The 27,868-nt window shown below is 39.6% G+C and overlaps 1 protein-coding gene and 1 long non-coding RNA gene across 2 annotated transcripts in view; one reads left to right on the top strand and one right to left on the bottom strand.

Annotated features, from left to right (window-relative positions):
* LOC140146796 (PHD finger protein 12-like) overlaps nt 1-9,399 on the bottom strand; it is a 37,896-nt gene extending 28,497 nt beyond the window's left edge. The window contains 2 exon segments of the mRNA XM_072168678.1: nt 8,783-8,964; nt 9,209-9,399. Coding sequence (XP_072024779.1) covers nt 8,783-8,964; nt 9,209-9,256 — 230 coding nt within the window. The 5' untranslated portion in view covers nt 9,257-9,399.
* Nucleotides 9,400-15,675: 6,276 nt separating this feature from the next.
* On the top strand, nt 15,676-24,338 carry LOC140146795 (uncharacterized). Its single transcript, XR_011858309.1, has 3 exons — nt 15,676-15,879; nt 16,549-16,646; nt 24,039-24,338. It is a non-coding gene; the product is annotated as an uncharacterized lncRNA (long non-coding RNA).
* Nucleotides 24,339-27,868: the final 3,530 nt, after the last annotated feature.

Genomic DNA, 27,868 nt, shown 5'->3' with positions numbered 1-27,868 from the left:
TCCCACTGCACACTGGCATGGCTAGCATGACAGGCTTTGCAGCAGGCTATTTTTAGCAACAGGATAAGCAAACAGTGTTGCCTGCCTAATAATCCAAACTGCAATTCCCCAGTCTTCCGTCACATAAATCCCTATTCAGTATTCCATACATGTAGTATTCAAGTATAAAACTAAAGAAAAGTCTGGTACAGCTTTGAGCCTGTACACAGGGTTGCCAAACTTGCTCAGTGCATTTTTTTGCCAATCTACAATGTATGATGGTATGTTGTTATGATAAAACTAGGCAGCATCATGATGATCCTTGAGAAAGTGAAAATATTTGAAATTTGTAGACTGATAGATTTTGTAGCAAATTGTGAACGTCACTAGAATTCTGATTCCAAGGTTTTTTTTATAATATGAAAAATCAACTGAAAGAAAGAAACGGCAGCTCAGTCGTGTTCACATTTCGAGTTACACCTGGCGTAAACTTACTCTAAGTAGTAAAGTAACAGCGCTAAAAAGTCCACAAATATTTTCCCTTACTCCTACCGCAAATATGTGGACCATCGCTCACACTGCCACTACTCCTGGCTGCACCTACCGCTACTACTAGCAATTTCCTGATTTTCCTCCAACAAAGTTCAGCTAGGATGTACGTCCTACAAATTGCAACAATGTGAACGCATCTTGCGCTGTGAAGATGTGAAGTTAGTTCTGGATGTGTTGCTGCAAGTGTCCATATCGACAGACCCCTCAAATTCCAAATAAATTATAACCTTACATGTATTATCGCTTTTGCAGAGTAACTTGGCCCAATTATATTTCTTACAAAAATGAAAAAAATCTTGATTTTCAATTTTCAGTTCAGATTTTGAGAATTACAGATAGTACCTTTAAATTGACACAAAAAACTCCTCGTCTATTAAAATAGGGCTCTGAATTATGACTCATGAAATTGGAAGTACACTCAGTAAAGACAAGAATCCTTTCTCAGCAAATACATACTGTACTGACACAAGAATAGTCACACCTTAGAGTAAAGTGGCAAGTTTTCCGTGATTTAAAACACCAAATTCTGTGATTTTGCGTGCATGATTTTAAATACTAAATTCCGTGATATTCCGTGATTTAATTTCAATTCCGTGTTCACATTCTATAATTAAAAATCATATATCACAAATCAGAATTAAAAATAAGTGTACATACATAATTTATATGTACCGGTACCACATATATTCATGTATGTGTAGCTATGCATCATCAGAATATTTGGATTCTAATGGAAAATTTTGCACCACTTACGAATGAAATAGAACACTGTCAATGCAGTTATAAGGCTCTCACCAATTCCCGGGTACCCGAGTTCCCGTCCGTTCTTGGCCTACCCCGGTCAAAATTCACGGGTCAAAGTACCCCCCCCCCCAAAAAAAAAATATACATGTATAGCTAGAGATTTTTTTTTTAAGTTATAGACCCTAAATTACTTGTTAAGGTTGGAACCAGAGAAATACTTTTAAAAAATAAAATAAAAATGCCAAGGTTTTTTTTCAATAAAGTTGTACCGTATTCATTCCAATAAGCGCCCATGCCCCAATAAGCGCCCACCCAGGGTATTTTCAATCAATTTGCTAAAGGGTACCATTAATGTTGAAGTGACGGATAGACGTCGATACAGTGAAATAGCTGGGGGATTAGAAGTCCTGTGTAAACATACAATATATTTTCTGCATCAGAAAAGCTACTGGAACGTCTCAGGACCCTTTTATAATGTACGGTATGTAAATTTGTCTCTAATAAACGCCTGTTAATCGGGTAAACCATGTAAAAAATAAGCGCCCACCCATAATGACTTTGTTAAGCGCCCTGGGCGCTTATTGGAATGAATATGGTACATTATAATTACTGTGGCTTCTATTGTGTTACTTTCTGCATATATGCCGATTTATTGTCACAGCCATAAATCACTATCGGCCATATATTAGAGACCAATCGGTAAACCAGCTAGCACTAAAGGTGGTACTACACCCACTGATAAATTTTGGGAATAATTGTGCAGTTTTCTTAAAAAATAACTACGGTACTCGCTGGTAACAAAAGTTATGTAGCTAGGATATTTTTAAGTGCTGGGCAATATTTTGCAATTTGTTGTTAAAATTTATCAAATTCTTGACTAATTCAACAAAATTGTGCAATTTCTGACTCTTGAGTGGTAGGCTCCATTGCCAAACAGCGTGCGCAATAGCCGGTATCACATAGCAGTTTGCTATACAATCTAGTCAGTTTGCTATGCTAAGTTTGCTAAGTGGTGGGCTCTGCCACCCACCACCGCCCACTTACTTCACTGAAATTTCAGTGATTCAAGACAAGTGGTTCATTAGGCCTACCGTACCGTATGTTTTAGAAATGAGGTACATTCTAGCGGTATCTCTTTTCTTATCATAAATAACTTACCGCTTGTCTTGAGTCACTGTAGTGCAAGTAATTCTGGATTCCTTGCCCGCTATACATAACTTTTTGTGTTATCATTTTTTTGTCTATTTTTGAGAAAAATGCACAAATAGTCACCAATTTATCAAGGGGTGTAGGTAGTACCCCTTTAACGACGCCTATTTTAGTTTACTTCTAGGTCAATCAACAATCAATGCCAGTGTTCGTTTTAAGTGGTAATCCGGGCGTCCTGACGGCCAAAATTGCCGTCGGATTACCAGAAATTCACTGCCGGTTATCCGCGGACGCCCACATATTTTTCACCATTACAGTGTCTGAAACGATGTCCTACGATTCCTCATCAAAATTAATTTAAAACGTAATTATATCTCAGTTTTCCCAATCAGTTTTCCATGATTTTAAAGCTAAAATCGCCAACTAATTGAAATAGTAATTGTTCGATAAAGTCAATTTAAAATCATTAAGCTTACGCACGGTCGTGTATGGAACATGATAACATCCATCGTTTTCACACCGCCGCATCCCCACATACCTAGTTTGGGCTCGATTATAATTAGTGTGCACTGTGCAGATTTCTTTTACTCCGTACTCGTACTGTGTCTTTGTGATTGTGTTATGTTTTCGTTGACCTTTGGCCTGTTAGAAGGAATCTGTAAATGATACACTACACTGAACATCGCTTCCACGCAATTATGCTTGTTTGGAACTGTGCCTTTGAGGTCGTGACAGTTTGACAGCAAAAACGTTGTTTCAAAAAAAAAATGGCGAAGCAAGTTTCAATTCGGAATTTACATTTACTTTTTGATACTTAAAATTTTGAGAAATCCCGACTTTGGGGGATAATATACGGATGACCAAAAATTTTGGCGGATGACCAGATTTTTTTCCTTAAAACGGACACTGATCAATGCAAATTGGCAGACAGGGCTCGAAAAATCAAATGTCAATTTCCTGGGAAGCAAGCTAAAATTTCCAACAATTTATAGCATGTTTTTATATACCGGTACAAAAAATACACAATTTCCCTCCAAATACAAGAATTTCAGTGTTGGAATCATGGTTCGATTTACATGTACATTTTTGTACTTCAAAAAATTCCCAACCAATTTTTTTTTTTTGCGAAAACCTTATTTACCGTATTGTTTGTAATAAACGCCCCGGGGGCACTGCATTTTTCCAAGGGGGGTTTATTGAAGCCTTGAAGGTGAATTGTCAGTGAAAAAAAACTTAAAAATCGGGTTAAATTTCCCAATGGTGCTCGTGTAGAAAAGAGAGATTTACAGCTACATATACTCAGCCTATACTAAGGCCAAAAAAAAAAAGTTGTTTGTTTGTCCTCCACCGCCCGCTCCTCAAATGAAGGCCTGACCAATATTTTTTTTTTTCAATTTTTTTTTTATATAAGTAAGTAAAATTCATTTTTTTTCCCAGATTTGGAGTATCTCTGGACCTCTTTCATGGTTGAAAATAAAAAAAAGTCCACCAAATCATTAAAAGACTATGACATGAACACAAATTATAAGTCACCATGAATGATTGTAGCATTTAGCTCTAGCAAGGTCCAGAAATAAGACAAATCCGAAAAAAAAAAAAAAAAAAAATCCGCCTACCGCACATCCTCTTTCAAAGCTGTGGAGGACAAACAAACAATTATTTTTTTTGGCCTAATGGTGACGCCCATGGAAAATATCATTTTCTTGGTAAATGCATCAAAATTACACCCGTAAGTACATCATCAAGCAAGAATCTAGTGAAATTTTACCATAATTAGGCAATGGAATGGATGGAAGTGTGAGTCATAACAGGTTTTGTCCATGCAATTTACCGATCGTCCCTGTCCCTGAAAAGACTTACCAACTGATGCCAGTTTTGAGCTTACTCACACGATATAGCATGGAATTTTTGTCAACTTGTCACAGAAAAATTGGAGGGGGGGGCGTTTATTAGAAGGGGAGCATTTATTACAAACAATACGGTAGGCGATGTTCTTATAGACTTATAGCATAAATGTTTACAAATTTGTAGCATTTTGCTACGCGATACCAGCTATTTCCAACACTGCAGAATTTCCCTCCAAACACACACATTTTCTGGGAATGAGCTTCCCAAATTCCCTGCTTTTTCGAGCCACACAACATGTGAATCAGGGTTCCCGTTAAGGTTTTAAAAATGTGCGTCCGTAATGACGCAAGTTTGCTGACGAGGTTGCAAAAACTTGCGTCCAGACAGATTTTTGTGCGTACATCTGAAATTCACGATTATGACGATACACACATACGGTCATGTGTCATATGGTGGGGCATATTTGCGTTACAAGCACTGATTTTGATCATTTGTCCTCCTTTTCACTTAAATTGTTACATGTCTAAAACTATACATCTCACACCAACAAAACTATACATTTTTTGGAAAGCTTATGTTCCAAGGAATCCAACTATGCAAAAATGAAGTTGGTATACAGGGTGCGTAAGAAAATATATAGGGTGATATCATGAAAAAAATTAATTTTACTAGTAAATTCATAATTTATTGCATTTGCTACTGATATGGAATACCTCAAATGTAATCAAATTTTGTGGCAGGCAACACTATGAGCTTGAATAAAATTTATACTTTTGCTATGTTATGAATGACCAAAGTGGTGATACAGGGTGTGAAAATATCGTAACTTAGCACACAAAATGTTGATTACATTTTTTTTTTTTTTTTCTTTAGAGTGTATCCTACATTTATTTTAACTGCATATTTGGATTCCTGGGGTAAAGAGCTTTCCAAAAATGTATACATTTCCTATCTTAGGGTGTATAATTCTCAAGATACAAGAATTGAAAGCCAAAACGCATGTTGTGACTGAAAATCTTGACATTTGTGTGTAAGTGAATAGGAAAAATTGAGGTTCTTGTGACTTGCGGTTCTCAGTGAGTACTTGTAAACACAATTAGATCTTTTAATAGCTGAATAAGAATAATGAATGATCAAGCCTTCATTTGAGGTATGATTTGCAAGTATAGCACACAATTTGGCAATGATATAATTTAAAATTCAAAAAGATGCCATGTCTCCCATAGAGAATGCACATACTCCTCCACCGCTTATCCTCCACCGCTTATCCACCAGGTTTATCTTCGTTAACATTTTGGTATTTTTCACTAATTAAACAAATTGGCATTCCAAATTGAGAAACATATTTGAAAATTAGAATAATCAGGCTGTATAATGAGCCCAAACTTGATGCAATTGAACCAAGAATAGCCCTGTGACAGCAAGTTAAATCAGAAAGAGGAGAGAAAAATGTAACGTCACCAGGTATTTTGGGGTCCCACCATAAGACACGTGACCATACATGTACCCCGGGTCTACACCTCATCAAATGTTGATTGTTAAAAATAAATAAAAGTGCATTTTCGCCGTGATATTCCATCTGCATTCGCTATGGTAATTTTTCTCATTTCTGTGTCAGTTTTGGTCCCAAACGTGGTCAAAAACAGGTGCAAAAACATGAGCAAAGTCTGTCAACTTTGAACAAATTTTCGTTCGTATTTTACTTCCGCATTTCTTTTAAAAAATTAACGTGGTGTTGATGCTACAAAGCTAAAGCTAGCGCGCTGCCACAAATAATAAAAAAAAGGGTTATCATTTGGATTTTGTCTTTAAAATTGCTTTTATTCATCGTAACAATAATACTAATAAAGGAAACCTAGATTATTTATGAGAAAATAAACTTAAAATATTAAAAATTGAATATTGTCAGGTTGTGATAAATAATTAAATAAACATTAACTGCACGTATTTTCGTAGAAGTTGGCGGCACGTGTTCAGTCCAGCAAGCTGGCTTGTAAACAAATCAATTGTGACTTCCCCAGGCCATCAAACATCGATCGTTCGGAAAGCATGCAAAAAGTTCACGTTTTCCTGACGTTGCATATATACAAATATTGCAGAATTTACTTCAATTCTTAGCAGGTGGGTCAAAATTTTGGGGCTTTTATTATCTTAAAAATATAAAGGAATAAAAATTTCTTATTTTTATCATCAATTAATGATAAAATTTCGAAGTTTTGTCTGCGTCCACATGATGTGACATGGACGCAAAATACTTGATTAGCCATGTGAACTTGCGTCCAAATTTGTAAAATACGCGTCTGGACGCAATGACGCACACTAACGGGAAGCCTGATGTGAATGTAATTCACTTTCGCTCAAAATACAATAGCAAAAATTATTTGAAATCATTGTCAATGAACCATGACACCTTTTAATTAAGGGGGTACTACACCCCTGTGGTAAATTCGTGACTATTTTTGCATTTTTCTCAAAAAATAATAACACACCGATAACAAAAGTTATGTATATTATTGGGGCAAGGAATCCGATTACTACACTGAAATTTCAGTGACTATAGACAAGCGGTTCAGTTTATATGATACAAAATGAGGTACATTCTAGCGGTAGGGGAGATTGGGGTTAGTTGAAACATTTTTCACAAAATCGTCTTTTTAACGCAAACCGATTACTTTAAAGAAACACTAACCATATCAGTATAAACATATACATACATGCTACAAATACAGCCTTAAACTTTATTGGACCTGCTTATGATTATACATATAATCCAATTTGAAAATTTGAAAAAAAGTGTTACAACTAACCCCACCCCTGGGGTAAGTTGAAACATAGGTTGGGGTTAGTTGAAACACGGCTTATAAAAATTTCAAAATAATTATTATTGTGTTGTTAGGGTTATACTTCCCTTGAAGGCACCCTTTAACATACAATCAGTGTGAAAAAATGAATAAATAAATATGTGGGAGTGCTTGGGTCAATACTTTGGACACAAGGTGACGAGTGTCACCATGGACCAAAATATGAGAAGCCTAAAATATTATAAAATGTACTTTCTGTGTGCACTTTTTGCTTGTATTATTGCTTTTTAACCATATTAAAGCAATATTGAAGAAATGGAAAACATGTTACAAATTTTTTTAAAGTCAAATTTTTAACCATATTTTTCTATGCGATTTTCACGTGTCAACTAACCCCACCTCAAAAGTTTCAACTAACCCCGATGCCTATTTTTACATTTCAAAGTTCATTACACAAAATAAGAAATACAATAAAACTTTTATATAACATTATTCTGGGACTTACTACTAGTGCTTATGATACTCAAAAAATAATCCCATGAATCTTCAAACAACATGGAGATAACGATCTTTTCTGAGGGGTATAAAATTAGTCAGTAAGTCAAAAAACAGATATTCCTTTCCCAAGCCAACACTGGTGGGGCATCAGTGCTGTTGCTAATTTGGTGGATGACCCTTACTAATACCTATTACTAGGTGCCAGTATTTTACCAAATTAATTTTTTGTGTCAGAAAAAATACAATGTTTCAACTTACCCCGCGTTCCAACTAACCCCAATCTCCCCTACCTCTTTTCTTATCATAAATAACAAACCACTTGTCTTGGGTCACTGAAATTCCAATGTAGTAACTGGATTCCTTGCCCCTATAATATATGTAACTTTTGTTACCACTGTGTTATTAGTTTTTGAGAAAAATGCAAAAATAGACAAAAATTTATCGAGGGGTGTAGTACCCCCTTAAAGCAACATTATTTTGTTAGTACGGAAGTAAACACAGCTGATCACAACAGGCGTTTGCAATTGCATTTAAAAAAAAGGTTAAAATTGCACATCCAACTTAATTATAGAATATGTGCAAATCAAATTCCTGTATGAATTAGGCAACCTAAGTTGCTCCCAGATGTTCTCTATTAGTATTACACAAAATAGCAGTTTTGCGTTAGGTAGGATTTTCATTTTAGACGTCTGTTTTGCAATTTTTTGCAACAAGCTTGTTTAAAATATTCTGTTGATGCTCAAATTTGATTTGAATGATAGTTATTTTGATGAGTCAATCATCTACGCAACATTTGTACGTACTGTACCGCATCCATTGGCCAATTGGCATCACATCCAGACTTATGGACTCTGCCAATTACCAAAAGTACAATGTACATGTAGAAGTAGAAGTAGAGAAACGTGTGGAAATCTTGTTGTTGTAGCCATTATCAAATGCACTAGCCATGAAAGTAATTTATGCTGAATTTAAAATTTATCCAACAATGATCAATTGATCATTCAATGCAATGTCAATGAATGTGTACATGTGTATCACTTCAGAGTTCACTCATGACTGTGCCATTATTGATATCATGCATGTTGCTGCATGACTCAATTCAACACACTCAACCAATGTATGACTTTGCATTGTGACTTGGTCAACACAACAAATATTTTTTAAATGTTTTACCAACTCACAACCATGTATGCATAATCAAACTTTCTTACCAGCAAGTCAAATGAAATGAAGCTGGGCAACGGTCACAGCAAATCAGATCACCTCCCTCTTTGCAACTGTCACAAGAATCACGATTTACTGCACGTCCAGGCCGTCTGTAATATTCATGTCGTCGTCTTTTTCTTGGCGGTGGATGTTCACTTTCTGGAGGGGCAATGATGGCCTGAATTTGCTACAGAAATGAAGCAAAACAATCGACGATGATTTTAGTACTGATAAACAACATGCTTCTGCAGCGAATAATGTGTATAACGGGGGGAATTATTGACGCCACAAACAGCAAGCTGCCTTCTATTTGTACATGCACAATACCGTGTTTTCAACACACACACTCACCAATTCAAAATGGCGACTGAATGTGCGAGCCACACAGCCAATTTTGGTGGGAAACGACAACTATAGACTCGAATTCTTACCTCCATCAGGCCTCCTGAAGTATCCAAATCGTATGTAACGGGATTCATGGTGTCAATATGTCCTACGGTACATGTGCAAGACGTGTTATATCTCTAACTTGTCGTAATATGGCGGCAAAAGTTTCGATAAAAATACAAACTTCTACGTTCTCAACACATGTCTATTGAATTGAATAGCACGGCAGTACAGCGCTATACTAAAATGCAGAAAACCTTAGACGAGCGCGTATTGTAACTACATCGCGTATATACTGCGTTGAACGCACTTGTCTCTGATTGGCTGCTAAGGCGATATATTGTTGCTGAGTGGAAATTTATGAATGAACCGTGCGCCGTACGCGTTGTTAGCGCCGAATTTGCAACATCACGGTAGTCGCGCTCGTAAAAGGTTTGCTGCATTTTAGTATAATTGTATTACCACTGTGTATACTGCATAGAAACCTTCACAAGTTGTGAACGGCGCACTTTATTATAAAGCATGTAAATTTTCTCTGGAACCACAAAAGCTGATAAAACTCCGGCAAATCGTAGCTATAAAGTATACCTACGGATTGGCTGAATAATATATACATCAAAAATTCACAATTGCTGGAAAATGAAATAATGTTTTAGGTCCAACATTGGACAGCTCAACATAATTTCTCCCAGGATTTTGGCAGGAGACAGAAGTGCGCATGTGTTGGGATTTTTTATGCACTGCGCAGGCGCAGTTCAATTAGCAAAGTGATTGGCAGGAATCCAATGACAGTACATTTCTAGGATGAGAGGGTATTAAACTTGAAATGAAACAAACAATCAACATTTTAAAATTGTTGGCCCGTAAAAAAAAAAAAAGTAAAAGGCCAAAAGTCCAACTTTTTAACCAAAAAGTCCTATCTGCGAGCGTAGTGACTAGTGAGCGAAAAATAAACTGGTTTTATGGGGTTTTTTTTATGTCATTCGATCAAAATTTTGGGAAAAAATAACCCGAGGTACTCACACCTCCGTCACTACCGTTCACAAACACTACAAACACTTGTGGGGGGGCTGATGCAAAAAGGGGGCCCTGAAAATTTTTCACCCTCCTAAGGGGGGGCTGAAAAAAATGACCACAATTTTTCCTGGGAAAATGGAGTTTATATGCTTTTCTATGGGGTTGACCGATACTCATGTCGAAAAAGGGGGGGCCCTGAATGAAAATGTTCACGATAAAAATTTTTTGCATCAGCCCCCCCCCTTACAAGTGTTTGTGAACGGTCCCTTCAACTAGGGCCATGATGTTTCGGGCTAGGGAAAAAAATCCACTTTTTCAAAATCCGTCCAGTCCACTTTTTCAAAATCTGCCTCCCTCCCCTCCCCAAGAAAAGAATCAATTCTTGTTACAGGCCTGTGTTGAAATAGTAATTATTGCATTTTTTTCCCTATATTATTTTTATTCAATTTCAAAGATCTCCAAGTTTATTTCCTCTGGCCTCTCTAACTTCTGCAGCGAAAGTGTCCTCCCAGGCCCGTACGAGCCCCCCCCCAAATTTGGAAAAGTATACAAAAAGTCTCAAAATTTCAGAATCTGTTTTTTTACGCTTCTTTGGACAAAAAAGGTTCAAATGTTGGGTAAAAAGTCCACTTTTCACAAAATTGCCCCCCCCCTTGGAAAAAAAGTCCACTTTTTCAAAATCAGCACCCCCCAAATGAAATCCTGCGTACGGGCCTGGTGCCTCCCCTGCCAGGTGAAGGGGCTCAGGGGCATGAAGCCCACAATCAGTAACGTAGCTAGCGGGTGACAGGGGCAGAGTACCCCCACAAAAAAATGAAAGAAAAAGTGCCCTCTGACAAAATCTGGAGGGCAAAGGAAAAGAAAAGGGACAAGGAACCCCTTTTCAACCAAAATTCACCCCGATCATGGGCCAAAATACCGTAGTGTAAAATACTATTTTGGGGGCATTGTTACAATAAAGCCCTTTCATCCCGATCATGGGCGAAAATCTTGAAGACATGTACAGTCTAAAAAACAAAACCGGTATATGCATTGTACGATGCAACTGCAATTTGTTTTCGTCTGTGTCCCCGAAAATTTATTTTGCCCCCCCCAACCATGAAAGCTGGCTACGCCCCTGCCTACAATCGATTTGAAAAAAAAAAGCCTTTGCATTGGGGCACGGAATAAGAATTCCCTATTTGCAATGATTTCTTGACGCAAGGGCTGGGCAGAGAGAAAAATTGTATAACTGATGGCCATTTACTCTTCATACAGGCTAGCATGCGCAGCTTTTAAAGGAGGATTTCGTGATCCTAACATCCTCTTTTATGACATTTTTCAGTAGATATTCACGAAAAAGCTTATTCCCAAAATTTCAGTTGATTCCGATTTTGCGTTTGCGAGTTATGCATGATTATGTGTATTACACTGCTCCATAGGCCATTGTGGAATTTCGTTCTGGTGCACCAGAACGAAATTCAAATTTGACGATATTTTTGCTTAACGAAATAATCTGCAAGAAATGTTTGGTACATAAACATTATGTAGCGGTATAAAAATCTCAACTTTTTTTGAAAAAAGTGGGGGACGAGGCTGTGGATCACGAAATGCCCCTTTAAGCTTGGCTTGAGCTTCAAGTTGCTTGAGCCTAGTCCATCGGACTCTAGCGAGTGCCGATTGGTACAATCATTATATTTATTTTTGCTCTTGTTTACTTATTATATGGAATGTATAGGCCTACTCTAACTTGGTGTTTTTTTAAATCATTTTATGACTTTTTCCTTTAATCTATACTGGAATTGTTCACTTTAGAGGCCTTGTTTCCCAATTTTCCCCTTCTTCAACATGTTCAATTGTCTTTTCTCTTAAATGCATGCGTCACATCCAGCAGGTCAAAATATATCTAGGCCTATATATACATAACATCAATACATTTTCAAGGTATGAATAATTTTGTAAATGATACCTTGATATTTTTGTCAAGTTGCTATTCTGAGTAATGAGCTAATTAGTTTTCCTGCTTTACATAGGCTTGAATAGGGATTATCATAGTTCAATTGTTAATTATTGATTAATTAAATAAACCTCGTTTTAAAGGAGGATTTCGTGATCCTAGCATCCTCTTTTTATGACATTTTTCAGTATATATCCACGAAAAAAGCTTATTCCGAAAATTTCAGTTGAGTCTGATTTTGCGTTTGCGAGTTATGCATGATTATGTGTATTACACTGCTCCATAGGCAATGTGTTGTAATTTCGTTCTGGTATACCAGCACGAAATTCAAATTTCATGATATCTTTGCTAAACGAGTTAATCTGCAAGAAATTTTTTGTATATAAATATTATGTAGCCAGAGGTTTCCAGTGATATAAAAATCTCTTTTTTTTTTATAGAAAAGTGGGGGACGATGCTGTGGATCACGAAATGCCCTTTTACTAAATACTTTCAAGGATTTGGAAGTCCACTTAGTCTCACAGTCAAATACCAGAATTCCAAAATTATATTTTTTTTTGATGGGAATGTCATCTTTACAGGCTATTAACTCAAAAACATGCGACTTGTTCCGGTTTTTGTTAGAGCTGATGGTCACAAATGTGTTAACATAGCTTGCTGGTGGTTCACCCGAACGCTGTGTAGGCCTATTTAAGACAAAAAATTGAAATTACATGAATCTGTATAAGCTTGTATACAATGTAATTTATACTGATAGTATATAAATTAGCTACATGTATTTGAATGGGGCTTCAACTTTGCCAATACTACCGGTACTGTTTTCTTCATTTTTTACCAATTTCAAGAAGTGACAATTTGAAATTTTGAATGATCCTTCACTTTTAAAAGGGCATTTCGTGATCCACAGCATCATCCCCCCACTTTTCTATTAAAAAAGTTGAGATTTTTATATCACTGGAAACCTCTGGCTACATAATGTTTACGGTACAAACAAGAGACAAAGTTCACGGATCAGGTGTATCTACTACAGGAAACAAATTTCCATCAAAATGTCCACTGTATCAGCCCATCAGATGATATTTCCCATTTGACACCCCATTCCTTTTAAAAGAAGTATTATTTGGAAGCAAATCACCTAATGTGTTTCAGGAACACTGCATGTTGGTAACATCTCAAATTATTTTGTTGAACACACATTGCTTGGTTATTACAAGAGTCAATAAACGATCAATTAACTAACAGTGTTCAATTAACTCTAGAGAATGGGCTTAATTTTGTGCGCTGTAGTTATATTCTGAAGTAAATCGCCTATTGCACCTTATCACTAAATAAATAAAATTATAGCTAATAATACTGACCATGATGACCTGCTTAACCAATCAGTTATGCGTATTGTCAGCATGTGATTGCCATAAGCCAATTGAAAACATGTTTAATAAAAAAGGCTAAAAATTTCCTACACATGAGCAGTCTCACTGGAGATTAAATGTGCTAAATTGTCATGGGGAGCAGGATTAGATAAAGGCATACACACGAGGGTATGAGATATTAGGAATTATTTCCTAGTCTCTTAACCACAGGGGTGGTGGATTACAATAGTTATTCAAGACACATGGTGTGTAAGGGATAAACTGTGCATTATGAGATGTGGGTGCAAACGGTTTTAATGTTCACTGGCGTGAACAAAAATGTCTTGCAGATTAATTCGTTTAGCAATCGTGAAATTTGAATTTCGTTCTGGTATACCAGAACGAAATTACAACACATTGACATTGTCTATGGAGCCGTGTAATACACATAATCATGCATAAGTCGCAAACGCAAAATCAGAATCAACTGAAATTTTGGGAATAAGCTTTTTTCGTTGATATCTACTGAAAAATGTCGTAACAAGAATTTGTCTTTAAAAGTTCACGGAACAGGTGTATAGTACTTTGAGCTACTTTGGTCTAACTTTCAATATTCATATACTAACCTATTCTGCACTGATTTGACAATAAATAAGTGATTTGAGGTATTATAAATGATACTTGCATCTTGACTCTGGAAAATAATTTTCAGAAAACCTCATTTTGCATTTAGGTTTTAAGCTACCTGCAGGAAACAAATTTGGCTATTATACGAAGAAAATTACATGAAAATGTCTACTGTATCAGCCCATCATGCATCAGATGCTATTTCCCGATGTCAAATTATTTTGTTGAATAGTTTTCTATACAGATGCTAGATGCCTTATCACTAAAGTAAACAAATTACAATTGTGGTCTTGCTAGATTTTGTCATGGATATTTGTCTCATATCCCAGCTTTATGAACACCAATTTAATTAGTTTGTAAAAGAAAATATACATTGGATATGTCTATACACACATTGCTTGGCTATTACAAGAGTCAATAAACATTCTTAACTATAGAGAATGGACTTAATTTTGTGCAGTGTATTTTCTGAAGTAAATCGCCTATGAATAGGTTTCTATACAGATATATGCCTAATCACTAAGTAAATAAATCAGTTATGTGTATTATCAGCATGTGATGACTGTAAGCCAATTGCAAACATGTTTAATAAAAAGGCAAAAAAAATCATACACTGAGCAGTCCCACTCAGGATTAAATGTGCTCAATAGTAATTGACATGGGTAGCAGGATTAGATAAAGGCACACAAACCGGGCACACAAACGAGGGTATGAGATATTAGGAATTATTTCCTAGCCTCTTAACCACAGGGTTGGTGGGTTACAATAGCTATTCGAGACACAGGGTATGTAAGGGATAAACTGTGCATATGAGATGTGGGTGCAAGTGGTGTTAACGTTCCGACTGGCGTGAACAAAAAGAGGATGCTAGGCATCCTTTAAAGGAGTATTTCGTGATCCTAGCATCCTCTTTTTATGACATTTTTCAGTACATATCCACGAAAAAGCATATTCCCAAAATTTCAGTTGATTCCGATTTTGCGTTTGCGAGTTATGCATGATTATGTGTATTACACTGCTCCATAGACAATGCGTTGTAATTTCGTTCTGGTGCACCAGAACGAAATTCAAATTTCGCGATATCTTTGCTAAACGAATTAATCTGCAAGAAATATTTTGTACATAAACATTATGTAGCCAGAGTATTCCAGCGATATAAAAATCTCAATTGTTTTTTGAGAAAAGTGGGGGGGTTGAGGCTGTGGATCACAAAATGCCCTTTAAGCAATTTAGGCTATGAAACAATTTTTTTTACACTTTCGCTGGGATCACTAAATGGGTTTTTGCTCAACACCGTACTCCATCGTAAGTGTAGTATTTTTAATTGAAATTTCACTTTGTAATATAGCCTTAGCCTTCATCATGTTCATTGTACAGCAGCTTTATATAGCTTTCGTCACTGAACTTCGTACGTCGCGTGACGCGTGTCCTATACCGCCTAAGCCCAATATCAACAGACAACAGCGCCTCCATTAATTTTCTATAGCCATCACATTTTCGCCCTCTACTGTTTCTCATAATTATAGGCTACGCTTTTAACATACATAAAAATGACGGCATGGAGGTTGTAAACATCTAAAAATCTAAAAATCTCCAATTAAAATCAAAATTCCTCCTGATCGTCTGTAACGATCGTTGATTCTGGCAACAAAATAGCTGCGGACGCCACTAAGCTTCTGTTCTTCACAACGTGTTGAGTTTGCTACTCACCGGAGAGAAGAAAAAGCCGTGTTTCTATCGGCGCTCTACTGCCGCTGTGTCTGTGTGTTGTTTTGTAGTCGTGGACGTATGTACCCTACATCATTATAGTCGGAGGTCGGAGGCTCGTATTCTGAAATTGTGCCATGAAGACTCCAACTATATCAATTATCACAGTCACACAATCACATAAGTACTAAATAACTTTGATCCACTATGATAGTGTGATCTCCCTCTTAGGGTCAGGCAATATTTTAGGGGGCATGTCTCTGTATTATATATAAAACCAAGTGTATTGAACTGTATGATTCTGCATGAACTCACTGACATTGTCACATTTCATAATCATCATGATCATCTTGTAACCCAAAGGCAAAGCTGCTATAATACACGGGTGTACTATTGTATATCTATATATATATATTATATGTGCATGTATGTAAGTTGATGCTGATGTACATGTAATGTGTATATGTCGTGCCAAGATAAGCCTCATACCTGCATATCGCAAACCAACCTGTTCAGCACGGTCTGAACCTGCCCGACTCGATCTCAAGTGGAAGATAGATGATCATCGATTTGATAAACAAACTCCCGCCTCGCTCATATAAGAGGTTGGAGCTACTTGGATGTCTACTCAGAGACTATTATGTGTACCTCAGAGCATACTTACAATAAACCTGTATGAGAAACGGTACCATATGAAACTCCTACTGATTCCTCTTAACCATTGTTTAAATTTTTCTTCTTATGCTAGAATTGCTGTGCCTCCTGCCAGTGCCTACAGAGTGCTGAAAACAACGCAAGAGCAAGGTCATCTGAAGGCTGCAGTTAATTCACTGGTGCAACGCACATGTGAGTATCACCGTATCATCGTACAAGAGCTACCTGGTTTGATGTTCACCCTGTTGCATGATCCCTACCCTATGCTGATTATAATCCTCATGACATGTGTTTACTAACTCACACTGCTGATGTTAAATGCCTGCTTTGTTTTCGTATCACCTGCTTGCATATTATTTTGCTACCACCATATTATTTTGCTACCATCATGCTAAATTTAATTTAGTTACCAATCTTAGGATTGCTCACTCCATCAATAAACTATGCATGTGACAAGACGGCAAATGAAGAGGAATCGGACCGATTCTGACAGCAGTCTGACACTTGTCAAATCTCCGGATGTGCTTGAGCTATCTGCAACAAGACAGGATGATACTAGACCAATTCCCCGCTCAATCCAAACAAGATCTTATGCGATTAATAAGGAGAAAGCCATTGGCAAAAAGATTGATGCATGTGACATTCCTCCAATTCAAGTTGAATCAAGGGATAATGGTAGACAAACATTCATAAAATTCAACACTGGTATGTACGAGATTGTCAAGTCAGCTCTCAAGACCTACTTCACCAAAGTCAGCAAGAAACATGCTATGGCTCAGATCACTGATAGACGTGACCTTCAGAATGCCAATACAGACGAGTCAATTAAAATTGTCAACAGGAAGCTGAACGGGGAGGCGGGGAAGCTGACCAAGTATACCATTAATCTGTACCATACGGCGAACTCAATGCTCATAAATGGGAAAGCCCATGATTTATTCTTGGAAGAAGATCTGCCCATTATTTTCAACTCGCTCAAAAAGCAGCTTCCAGCAGCAATGAACCTAAACACCATCCTTCGTGAAGCTCTTGAGAAATGCCGCAAAGGGAAGGTCGCCACTCCACCACAGAAACGAAAGAAAACACCACCCAAGAAGAGAGCCATTGAGAATGCCCCTCAAGTACAAGACTCGCATGAGGTCCTAAATAGCAGCAGCACTAACCAAGGTCTCCGGTCAGCCTGCAAATCATGCGACGACGCAGATACCAACAGAATGGTTGCATGTGACTTATGCGATAATTGGTACCACTACCAGTGTGAAGGTATCAATAACAAGATGGCTGACTAGCTCAGAAGAACTAGTTGCGGGTACTCTTGTCTTTATTGTAAAGCAGAGAATGAAACTCTCCCTGACACTGAGGTGACACATACTGAAAACGGCATCAATATCCCTGACAGCGAGATGACACACACAGATGAAACTGACAGCGAGATGACACCCACGGCCACAGATGGAGCCGACAGCGAGATGGCAACCACATATGGAGCGGGTAATGAGATGTCACCAACAGACGGCCATGATAACCCTGGCGCTAATCCAGGTTCCCCGAAAGATCTGCAGGATGTCAGCTCTGACAGGATAAGCCGTACGGATGACTCTACGGAAGACATGGATCATACCACTTGCCCTGACAATAGAGACCAAGGAGCTCGGCCCAAGTCTTCCGCCCCTCCAATCATTGAAATCCCCAACTATTCTCCTATTCAAAGCGATACCAATTCCAGACGCGTTTTCCAGAACCAGAGGAAGGATAAAGAAAAAGAGCATATGACTCTATCCAGCGACACCGAGAAAACCCAGGCCACTGGTGGAGTGAACTCAGACGATCCCAATGGCCATAACGTATTCACCCTAAAGGAGATGGCGCACACAACGATTGCTCCTAGGATGAATATTCTGAAACCAAACCACACAGAACTCTCATTCGACCATGCCAATGACAAGCCTACAAACGAACCAAGACGCCGGGGACGCCCTCCTAAGGTTCCGGAAGCAGGGGCTGAATCAATTACCAACTCCAAATCCATCCAGAAAGCTGAAAGGGAGATTAAAGAGCTACGAGAGAAGAATCAAGTTGCCCAGAGGTATATCAAGAGATTGGAAAACCAGCTCTCGGAATCAGAGAAATCCAACAGACTCTTGAGAACCCAAGCGGCTGCTAACATGTCAAACAATTATAGCCCAGGTCCTAGCATACAGCAAACCACGGCAACGCCTCCTCAACAAGACCTTAGAGCCTGTGTAAATGCTGCGGAGATTGTTGTTCTGAAACACCGCCTCTCGCTCCTCGAACAGCGTCCTCCACCACCCTGCTTTCCACTACCATTCCCATGGATACATCCCATGATGATGAACCTCCCTGCATTTAATCCCACTGGGCCACCAGGCTGGACTCCTCCGTGGGGCTTCAATCAACCCTGCAGGGACAATGTGCCACAGGCTTCAAAAGAGAGCAGGCCCCCTCAACATGGTGATGATATGAGAAATAAAAATTACAACCACAATACACCCAATGAGGGGTATGGGAGGACTCGACGGCACACCAACACCAATGGAGCCCCCAATAGCGACCATGAATACCACAAAGGCCAGGTCCCAAAACGGGGGACTTACTTCAACAGAGAAGAGCTGAGTAGGCAGACCAATGGGAATAGACCGACCAGCCTAAGTAACAAGACTGACAACTACAATGATGCCTCAAACCTTGAAGATCAGAGGAACTCGACTGACCATGAAGAGGTCCTGACTCTACCAAGAAACATCGTCGGCAACGAATCCACCATGCAGGAGAACAGCCAGGAAGGTGATACCGAGGATCAGAGCACCATAAAGGATCTGTGTAAGCAGATCAAGATGATACGTCGTGAAAATGAATCACGCGATGCAGGACATAATTCCCAACATAGTGTTAAGCAGCTGCAGGACCAGAGCATCTATGAATGTGACAGGTCACCGGATGGTAACAATTTCCTGGGACATCCCGCAACCGCACCAACCCCGACTGATGGAAACTCTGACACAGGCATGCTGAGAATTCACCCACCCAAGTCAGCAAAAAACCAGCCTGGAAAAAGTGACTCAGATGATGTACATGTAAGCATGAACAGCACACACAGAAGTCATTTTTTAGGACAGGGCAGAGCCACTACCAACAGCCACCGGAACTAGCTCCCAAGAGAGCAGTTCGCCTCGCCTCATATAATATGAGGGGGTATAGCTCCAACTGGACCACTCTACAAAAACTCACCCAGCTGTGCGACATCACTATGGTCCAGGAGCACTGGCTGCACCAGTATGAGGCAAAGCAGAAGCTAGAAGACTTGGGGGATATCTCATGCACTGTCTCCTGCTTTGACTCTCTTGATATGACGATCCCTACCCATCGATCCAGAGGCGAAAAGGGTACTGCAATCATCTGGCAAAATAAAGTTGAAGACCACTTCAAAGTATGCCCGCTGCCAATCACCAACACCAGAGTCTGTGCAATCACGCTCAACAATAAGAACAGTAATATCTGCCTGATGAATGTCTACCTACCATCCAGAGGAAGAAACGATTCAGAAAGCGAGCTGAAGGACACTCTAGATAACATCTCCCAGATCATAGCTAATCACTCCAGCAGCCATGACTTCATCATATGCGGGGATTTTAACGCATCTCTTCACAGATCACCTCCCAATACTCATGATAGAATTCTGAGGCAGTTCTGCGACGAAGAATCAATCAGCCTGCCCGAGAACTACCCTGACACTCCCACATTTTACCACTCAAATGGGATCGACAAATCAACAGTGGACTACTTCATGGAACATAAAAGCAATGCTGTCCATGTGAAGGAGGTCACTGTCCTGGTGGACAAAGACGATGTCACTGCCACCAACGGCTCAGACCATGCCCCAGTGATCGCCAAGGTATACAGCAACATCAGGAAGGCACCCAGACACCAGAAGAGAGGCCAAAAAAGACTCCAATGGAAACCTCCGGCAACCCTCGAGTACAGAGAAGAAGTGGATAGACGTATTCTACACAGAGAATGGGATCTGAGCTACAACCTTGGGATTGATTTAGCTGTGGCGTCTCTTAACACCATGCTCAAAAGTGCGGCAGATAAATGTATCCCTGCCCGTTCTCCCAGCAAGAGTGGAATGAAGAAACTCTCGCCTGCTGCTGTTACGATCCAGAGCCAATGCAAAGCATCCTTCGCCAACTGGAAGATGGCTCTCAGACCACCGAAAGACCATCCCCTAACAACTAAGATGAAATCTGATAAGCGCAGGTTGCGCCAGCAGGTACGGGCAGATGAAGCCAAGAAGAGAGCTGACCTTCAGGACGCTATTATGGCCTCTTCCACAGCAGATCTCAAGATATTTCATAGGCTGATAAACAGACAGAGGAAGACCAACGACCAAGAAACAAATACCCTCAGCGTACACAATTCAACCTATGATGGCCCTGAGGAGGTTCGCAAAGGATTTGCTACATACTTTGAAGAGCTGGGTCAGCCTAAGTCAGCGGTAAATTTCCTTGAAGATCATAAAGTGAAGGCTGAAGCTGACGTTGCTATCCTTGAAGGAAATGTACTGGACAACAGAGGGAAGGACCAGACAGTTATCTCCTATCAAGAGGTCCAAGAAGCTCTCGACAGGCTCAAAAAAGGGAAAGCGATGGACAGCGATGATGTTGCTGGGGAACACCTGATCCACTCAAAAGACATCCTGGTAGAACCCCTCACGGAAATCTTCAACGCCATTCTGACTCTCCAGTACATTCCCTCTACCTTCCTGATTGGAATTATCAAACCGATATGGAAAAAGAAAGGCACAAAGGATGACCCAACCAAGTATAGAGGGATAACCATCACATCCACTCTTGGTAAGGTATTCGAGGATGTTATCACCAAGAAGGTCGAACCCTACTTCGAGGACAAACAATCCAATCTGCAGTTCGGATTCACAGCAGAGACTGCCATCCTATCGGCCACTCTCGCTCTGAATGAAGCACTAGCCAGGGAAATAAGCAAATCACCGCTTATAGCTGTCTATCTGGATGCGGAGAAGGCCTTTGATGTGGTTTGGCAGAATGGCCTCCTGAGAAAGCTCGCTTTGCTAGAGATACCAACTGACATATGGAGCACCATAGCCCAATGGTCTAGAAACAACCTAGCATCTGTAAGATGGAAAGGAGGAGACTCTGACCCATTCAACATCAACCAAGGAGTAAGACAGGGAGGTAAAATGTCTCCGCTAGCCTACAAGGTCTTTGTAAATGATCTTCTCCTAGATCTTGAGAGATCCCCGTGTAGCCTACGCATCGGTCCATTTCCAGCCGGCTGATCCTTGCCGACAGTGATGAAAATGCCCAGGACCTCCTCCATCTAGTGTATGACTACACATGCATCAATAGGTACACTCTGAACACCGAAAAGAGTGTGGTGGTGAGGTATAACACAAGATCCAGAGACAGTATGCAGACTATCTCCCTGAACACAACTCCGCTTGTTGAACGCAGTGAAGCCACCCACCTAGGAATCCTTCAGGGCAACTATACCACCCTTAATAAGACCAGGGCAGAGCAAATTGTGAATCTTGCAAGGAGGTCTATGTATGGACTCCTAGGAACTTGCCTTCATGGGTGCGATGGGATGAACCCCACCACTGCTCTTCACATCTTCAACATGTATGTGATGCCCAGGCTTGTTTATGGTGCAGAGACATGGTGCAGTGCCTCAAGACAAATCGAGGCCATCTGCAGATTTCACACCCGCACTCTGAAGATATTGCAGGGCCTACCTGACAGAACTGCCAATGCTGGAACTATGATTCTCCTCGGAGCCCTGCCTGCTGCGGCAAGAATTCACCAAGCCAGACTATCTCTGTTGTGGAATGCCATCAACCACCAGGAAAGCCACATATACCACATCATAGAGAGGCAGTATCTCACCGAAATGCCCAACTCCTGGACTGTGGAAACCAACCGGCTCCTTGCACACTACAACCTTCCTCCATTAAGTGAGCTCCTCCTGCAGACACCACCTAAAGCAAGATGGAAAGATATGGTTAAGGAAAGCATCAGCAGACACTGGACGGAGCAGCTAAGACAGGATGCTGACAAACTCCAATCCCTGAAGTATATTGACACCACAATGTTCCAGGTGAATCAACCCCACCCTGTGTGGACATCTGCCCAAGGAAGTGTTAAGCTCTCAAAACGTGCTAACATCAGAGCAAAGCTGCTGGTAGGAACATACAAGCTGCAGGGGAATATTGCCAGATTCAATCAAAACAGAGTCAACCCAACCTGCAAGGTGTGCAACACAGCTCCGGAGAACAGAGACCACTTCCTCGCGTCCTGCCCTGCTCTGAAGGAACTAAAAGATGCAGCAGTCAGTGAGATGATGAACACCACCCGAGGTACAGAGGCATATGTAAAAGTGATGGAAGCAATCAGGACGGAAGCAGGCTGTGCAATGATGCTGCTAAATCCTCAGCACTCCAACTTCTTGGAAACCGCCAGCCTCCCGATGGACAAGAGGATCACTATTGAGAGGATAGCGACAAATGCATGTTACATGATGCACATCAAGAGATGGAATATCCTGATGCAGCAACAACAGATCTCTGGACCTGGACACCACTAGATGCAGCACTGTCCCGCTCACATGCACAGTATTATTGGACTGTGAAGATAAGCACTCAAGAGGAAAATTGTGTGCACTTGTTAAGTGACTCTGTCTGCATTAGCACCCGGATCTGTTCTGATTAACTTTGTTGGAATTAACTACATGTATCTGCATGTATGATTATGAACATTTGATTTTCGTTAAGAGCATGCTGATTTTGTGTTCGAGAGGTCAGTTGACTCTCCTTATTATTTGCATGCCAACACATTTTGCAGTGTATCTGTAATTTTTATATGATTTGGTTGCTGAGTTACTGAGTTGTGCAATTGGAGCTGCACTAGCACCACCCGATTTTAGATGTTTACCTGCACCGTTTGACACACTTTCACTAGGATGGATGCACGCATTCCAGATCCTGACATGCAAATCTTCTGCGCTCTTTGTCATATTTGCATGCCGCGGTGGTGTAACCTTATGTCACCTCCTGCTTTGACATTAATATGAACAGAACAGATCTTTGCATGATCTTTAATATATGCACTTACCTTTATTTGAACTAACCAGTTGCATACACAACCATACGATTTTCATTAGAGCATGTTGGCTCTGTGTTAGAGAGGCCAGTTGTCTCTCCCTATTATTACCTGCATGCCAGTACATTCTGCAGTACACCCGTATTTTTGATTTGATTTAATTTGGTTGCTAAGTTACCGAGCTGTGCAATTGGACTTGCACTAGCACCACCTGATTATAGATGTCAGCCTGCACTGTTTGACACACTTTCGTTTGGATGGATGCACGCATTTCAGATCCTGATACGCTTGTATGCTTCTGCACTCTCCGCCATATTTGCATGCTGCTGTTTGTAGCCTCAAGTTATCACTTGCTTTGACATTAATATGAACAGAACAGAACTTTGCATGATCCTTTAACAAGTGCCATATATTTTTGTGCTTGTTACAGATCCTGAACTGCTGTGATGCAAGAATAGAATTGGACACCGTACCGGACAGCCTATCTACTCCCTGCCCCCTGCCTGACCCTATTTCCCTCGCTGCTGCTGACAACTTAACTGAATATATATTTTGGATTAAATGTGATTGTGATTTGTGACTTAGTGTAAAGGAAGAACGAGAAATTCTTCCATTTTTGTGATTGTCAAGTGACTAGTGGATGTTAGTGAACTGAATCTACTCTTCAAGAAGGAAGAGGTGCTCCTACACAAAAGGAGGAATTTCCAATTCAAAACAAAACAAAACAAAACAAAACAAAACATGGCAATGGTGAGTGTCCGAGGCCTGGTACTAGTCCGAGGGTTAGGGAGTGTTCATTAATACTTGGGGGGGGGGGGGGTGGAAAATATGGGGGGGGCAAAAAAATTGGGTCCTAAAAAAGGGGGATAACAAAACCCAGTCCTTAATAGGGGGAGGTCAAACAAATTTGAGGGTAAAATTTCGGGGTAAAATGTACGAGAAGGCATGTAGGCCTACATTCCAAAATTGTTAAGTGTTCAATTTTGTAATCTCAAGCTACAAATCAACAAAATGTGTGCACTTTACAATTTGGGTGTACCGTATAACACTACCGTATGACTCCAATGAGCAAGAACTCCAAATGGTATTTTAGGCTAATGAGTTAATGACCATAGGGTAGATCCCGGGGATGGGGGGTAAATCCCCCCCCCCCAATATGTTGATAGGGGGGATGGTCGATGATACAATCATCCCCCCCAATTTTGACGTCTGTATATGGGTTCCTAACCAAATTAATCCCATATTTGGTCATTTTAAAATAAATTAATTCCGTGGCAGTTTTGTACTAGGCCTATATTCACCAGTTTAGCTTCAATATGGCAGTTTTTTGTGCGCTTCGCGCGCATTTGTACCATAAACTTATTTTGTCGGCAAAAGGTGCTGGATTCACTGGACTTCAAGAAATTTTCTCCAACCCCAATGTCAAAAATAAATCTATGCCACTATATTTTTGGTTTCTTTTTTAGGACATGTAGGGGGGATCAAAGACATGAAGGGGGGATCAAAAACATTTTTTAAAAATCCACCCTTTTTTGGATCAAAAAAATTTTGACGTTCGAGGTTCCAACTCCCCCACCAAAGTATTTATGAACACACCCTTACAATTCTTCATCTAAAGTGGCGACGGACGCATTAAAATCTAGGAGGGGTTACGATCTAGCATATTCATGCCGGTTTTTACTGGCAACATGTGCAATTTCATACTATTTATAAAGGTTAATTTATAAATGGGGTGCGCGCGACGCGGGGTGAATGTAAAACACGTATGAACATTGGCCCAGAGCAAATATTAAAGAGAAGGCGTAACATTTACGTGCAGTTTTTTGCGGGAGTTTTTTCCCGGTTTTTTTTAATATCAATGAATTAATAATGGTTGATCTTTGCTCTTTGGAACCTGTCATTAATAAGGCTTAAACTGGTCATAATAATAACTCGGGCCAGTTTAATTTAATTTGAGATATGACTAGCTCTAAATGTCGCCGGTAATAAAAAGTCAAACGCTTTAAGGGCTGGGGTATGAACGTTTGGACAATATTTATTTTGGGACATCAGAGCACATCAGACATATCGAATTGCATTCTGAATACGAAGAATGTCATTCTGATATCAAATAATTTTGATTTTTTGAAATTCGCAATTTAATACACATTTTATGGCAAATCATTAAAATTGATATTTTGATATTTAACAGTACTTGAAGTAAACTTTATAAATCTGATGATTTATACTTAAAGTGTATGTAGGTGGGATGAAAAGCCGACAATCAATTGAAAATTTTGACCTTTAATATTGAAGATATGGATTTTTTTTCCCAAAAACCAAAAAAAAAATTAGGTCTTTTTGGAAAAAAAATCCATATCTTCAATATGAAAGGTCAAAATTTTCAATTGACCGTCGGCTTTTCCTCCCTGCTACATACACTTTAAGAATATATCATTAGATTTATATAATTTACTTTGAGGACTGTTATATATCAAAAATTTGAAAAATATCAAATTTTTATAATTTGACATAAAATTTGTATTATATTGTGATTTTCAAAAAATGAAAATTATTTGATATCAGAAAGACATGTCATGCTTCGTATTCAGAATGCAATTCGATAGGTCCGAGGTGCTCTCATGTCCCACAAAAAATACTGTCGAAACGCAATAAACGCTCATTTTAGATCCCTTAATAACATTCAGAAAGCAATTTAAAATGTGATGTAAAAGTTTTAACATAATGTTATAGTCAAAATATTTGGCAAAATGTTTGCTAAAAAATTTTTACAATAACATTATGAGACTATGGTAAGATTTTAAAAGTATTGTTGTAGTGATTTGTTTTGGTTTTTTTCATACAAAACGGTTTGTATGAGCATAGTCCAAAATTTACAATAAAGTTAAGGTCAAGGTAAAGGAAACGATCCTGTATAAATAGTTATCAGAGTGCCCATCTCTCTTTCATTGGCGATTGGGCCAGACTCCTCCATGTAATATTGCTATAGGAGGATCGCTAGTCCGCTACAGCGAGTCTGTTACCTTCCCAGCACATGTAAGAATGCCGGTACCCATTTAAACACCTGGTGGAGAGGAGTAATCGAGATAAAGTGCTTTACTCAAGGGCACAACACGATAGCGTCGCCGAGGGTTCGAACCCGCAACCTTCCGATTATGAGTCAGTGCCGGTCCGCTAGGCCACCATGCTCCCAAAATTTAAATAAACATGATAAATGTTATTATTAATACGTTATGACCAAAATGAAAACGCGTTTATTACAGTAGCGTATAATTTTGGTGTGAGGGGCAAAGCCGGTGGAAAGCCAAATTTTCGTCCCCATTTTGGGGGCAAGGCCAGATTTTCGTCTCCATTTAGCATGTTTAGGGAGCAAAGTCAGATTTTCGTCCCCATTTGTCATTTTTGTCCAATTTTTTGGTCATTTTAAGGACATTTTGCTCTTTGCCGTCCCCTGTTCTCCCTGAAATTTGTTCGTGGGGCTCTGCCCATCTGCCCGCCCCTGGCTGACTATACCACTGGTTTATAACATGTTGTAACGTTTTAAAAACATGTTGGTGTTTGCTGCGATGGGATAAACCGCACATAATACAAATCTCGATATTGAATGATCCCAGGGCCATGTTGGTGTCTTTCGTTCACCACTTCTATGCAAGATTCAATTTCCCGTCACCATTATTTTCTTGACACCTTACTCAAACCAAATCAACCTTTTGGCCTTTTGGCTTCAATATTTACACCAGGGGGTTAGTATAGGAGTTTTAAGGGGGCATCCGATTTTTATTATTGCGGTCTTGAGGGGGAAATCTGAATTTTCTACTTGAACCATGATCGAGAGGGAATGTTAAGTTTTAAATGGAGAAGTGAGGGGTGGGGGTCCGAAACACTTCTTTTGACCTTTCTTAATTTTGTTACGAATCCCTATGAATTACAAAGTTTCTAGGCATATTTAAATCTTTACGGTTCTTTATAGAACTTTTCAGGGTTCTTTATAGAACTTAAAGTGCTAACGGGAAAAAAAGATTCTAAGGTACTAGGTGTATCTTGCGGGGGCATGCCCTGGGCGCCACCTGGGGGGGGGGAATTGAGCAATTCAGCATCGACTCTGCGTCCCCTCCAAGAGATGAAAAAGAGGTGCAAATTTGCGCGCGCAATTGTTTCAAGAATTGGGGGGGGGGGGGCATTGTCTCGGACGCAACAACCCCTACGCCACTGGCTCTGAACAAACAGGTGCCTGCATCTCATCAGAGTTCGGAAATGACA

Source organism: Amphiura filiformis, chromosome 2 (genome assembly GCF_039555335.1).
Source record: "Amphiura filiformis chromosome 2, Afil_fr2py, whole genome shotgun sequence".
NCBI classification, from domain to species: domain Eukaryota; kingdom Metazoa; phylum Echinodermata; class Ophiuroidea; order Amphilepidida; family Amphiuridae; genus Amphiura; species Amphiura filiformis.
This window is presented reverse-complemented; position numbering and strand designations above follow the sequence as displayed.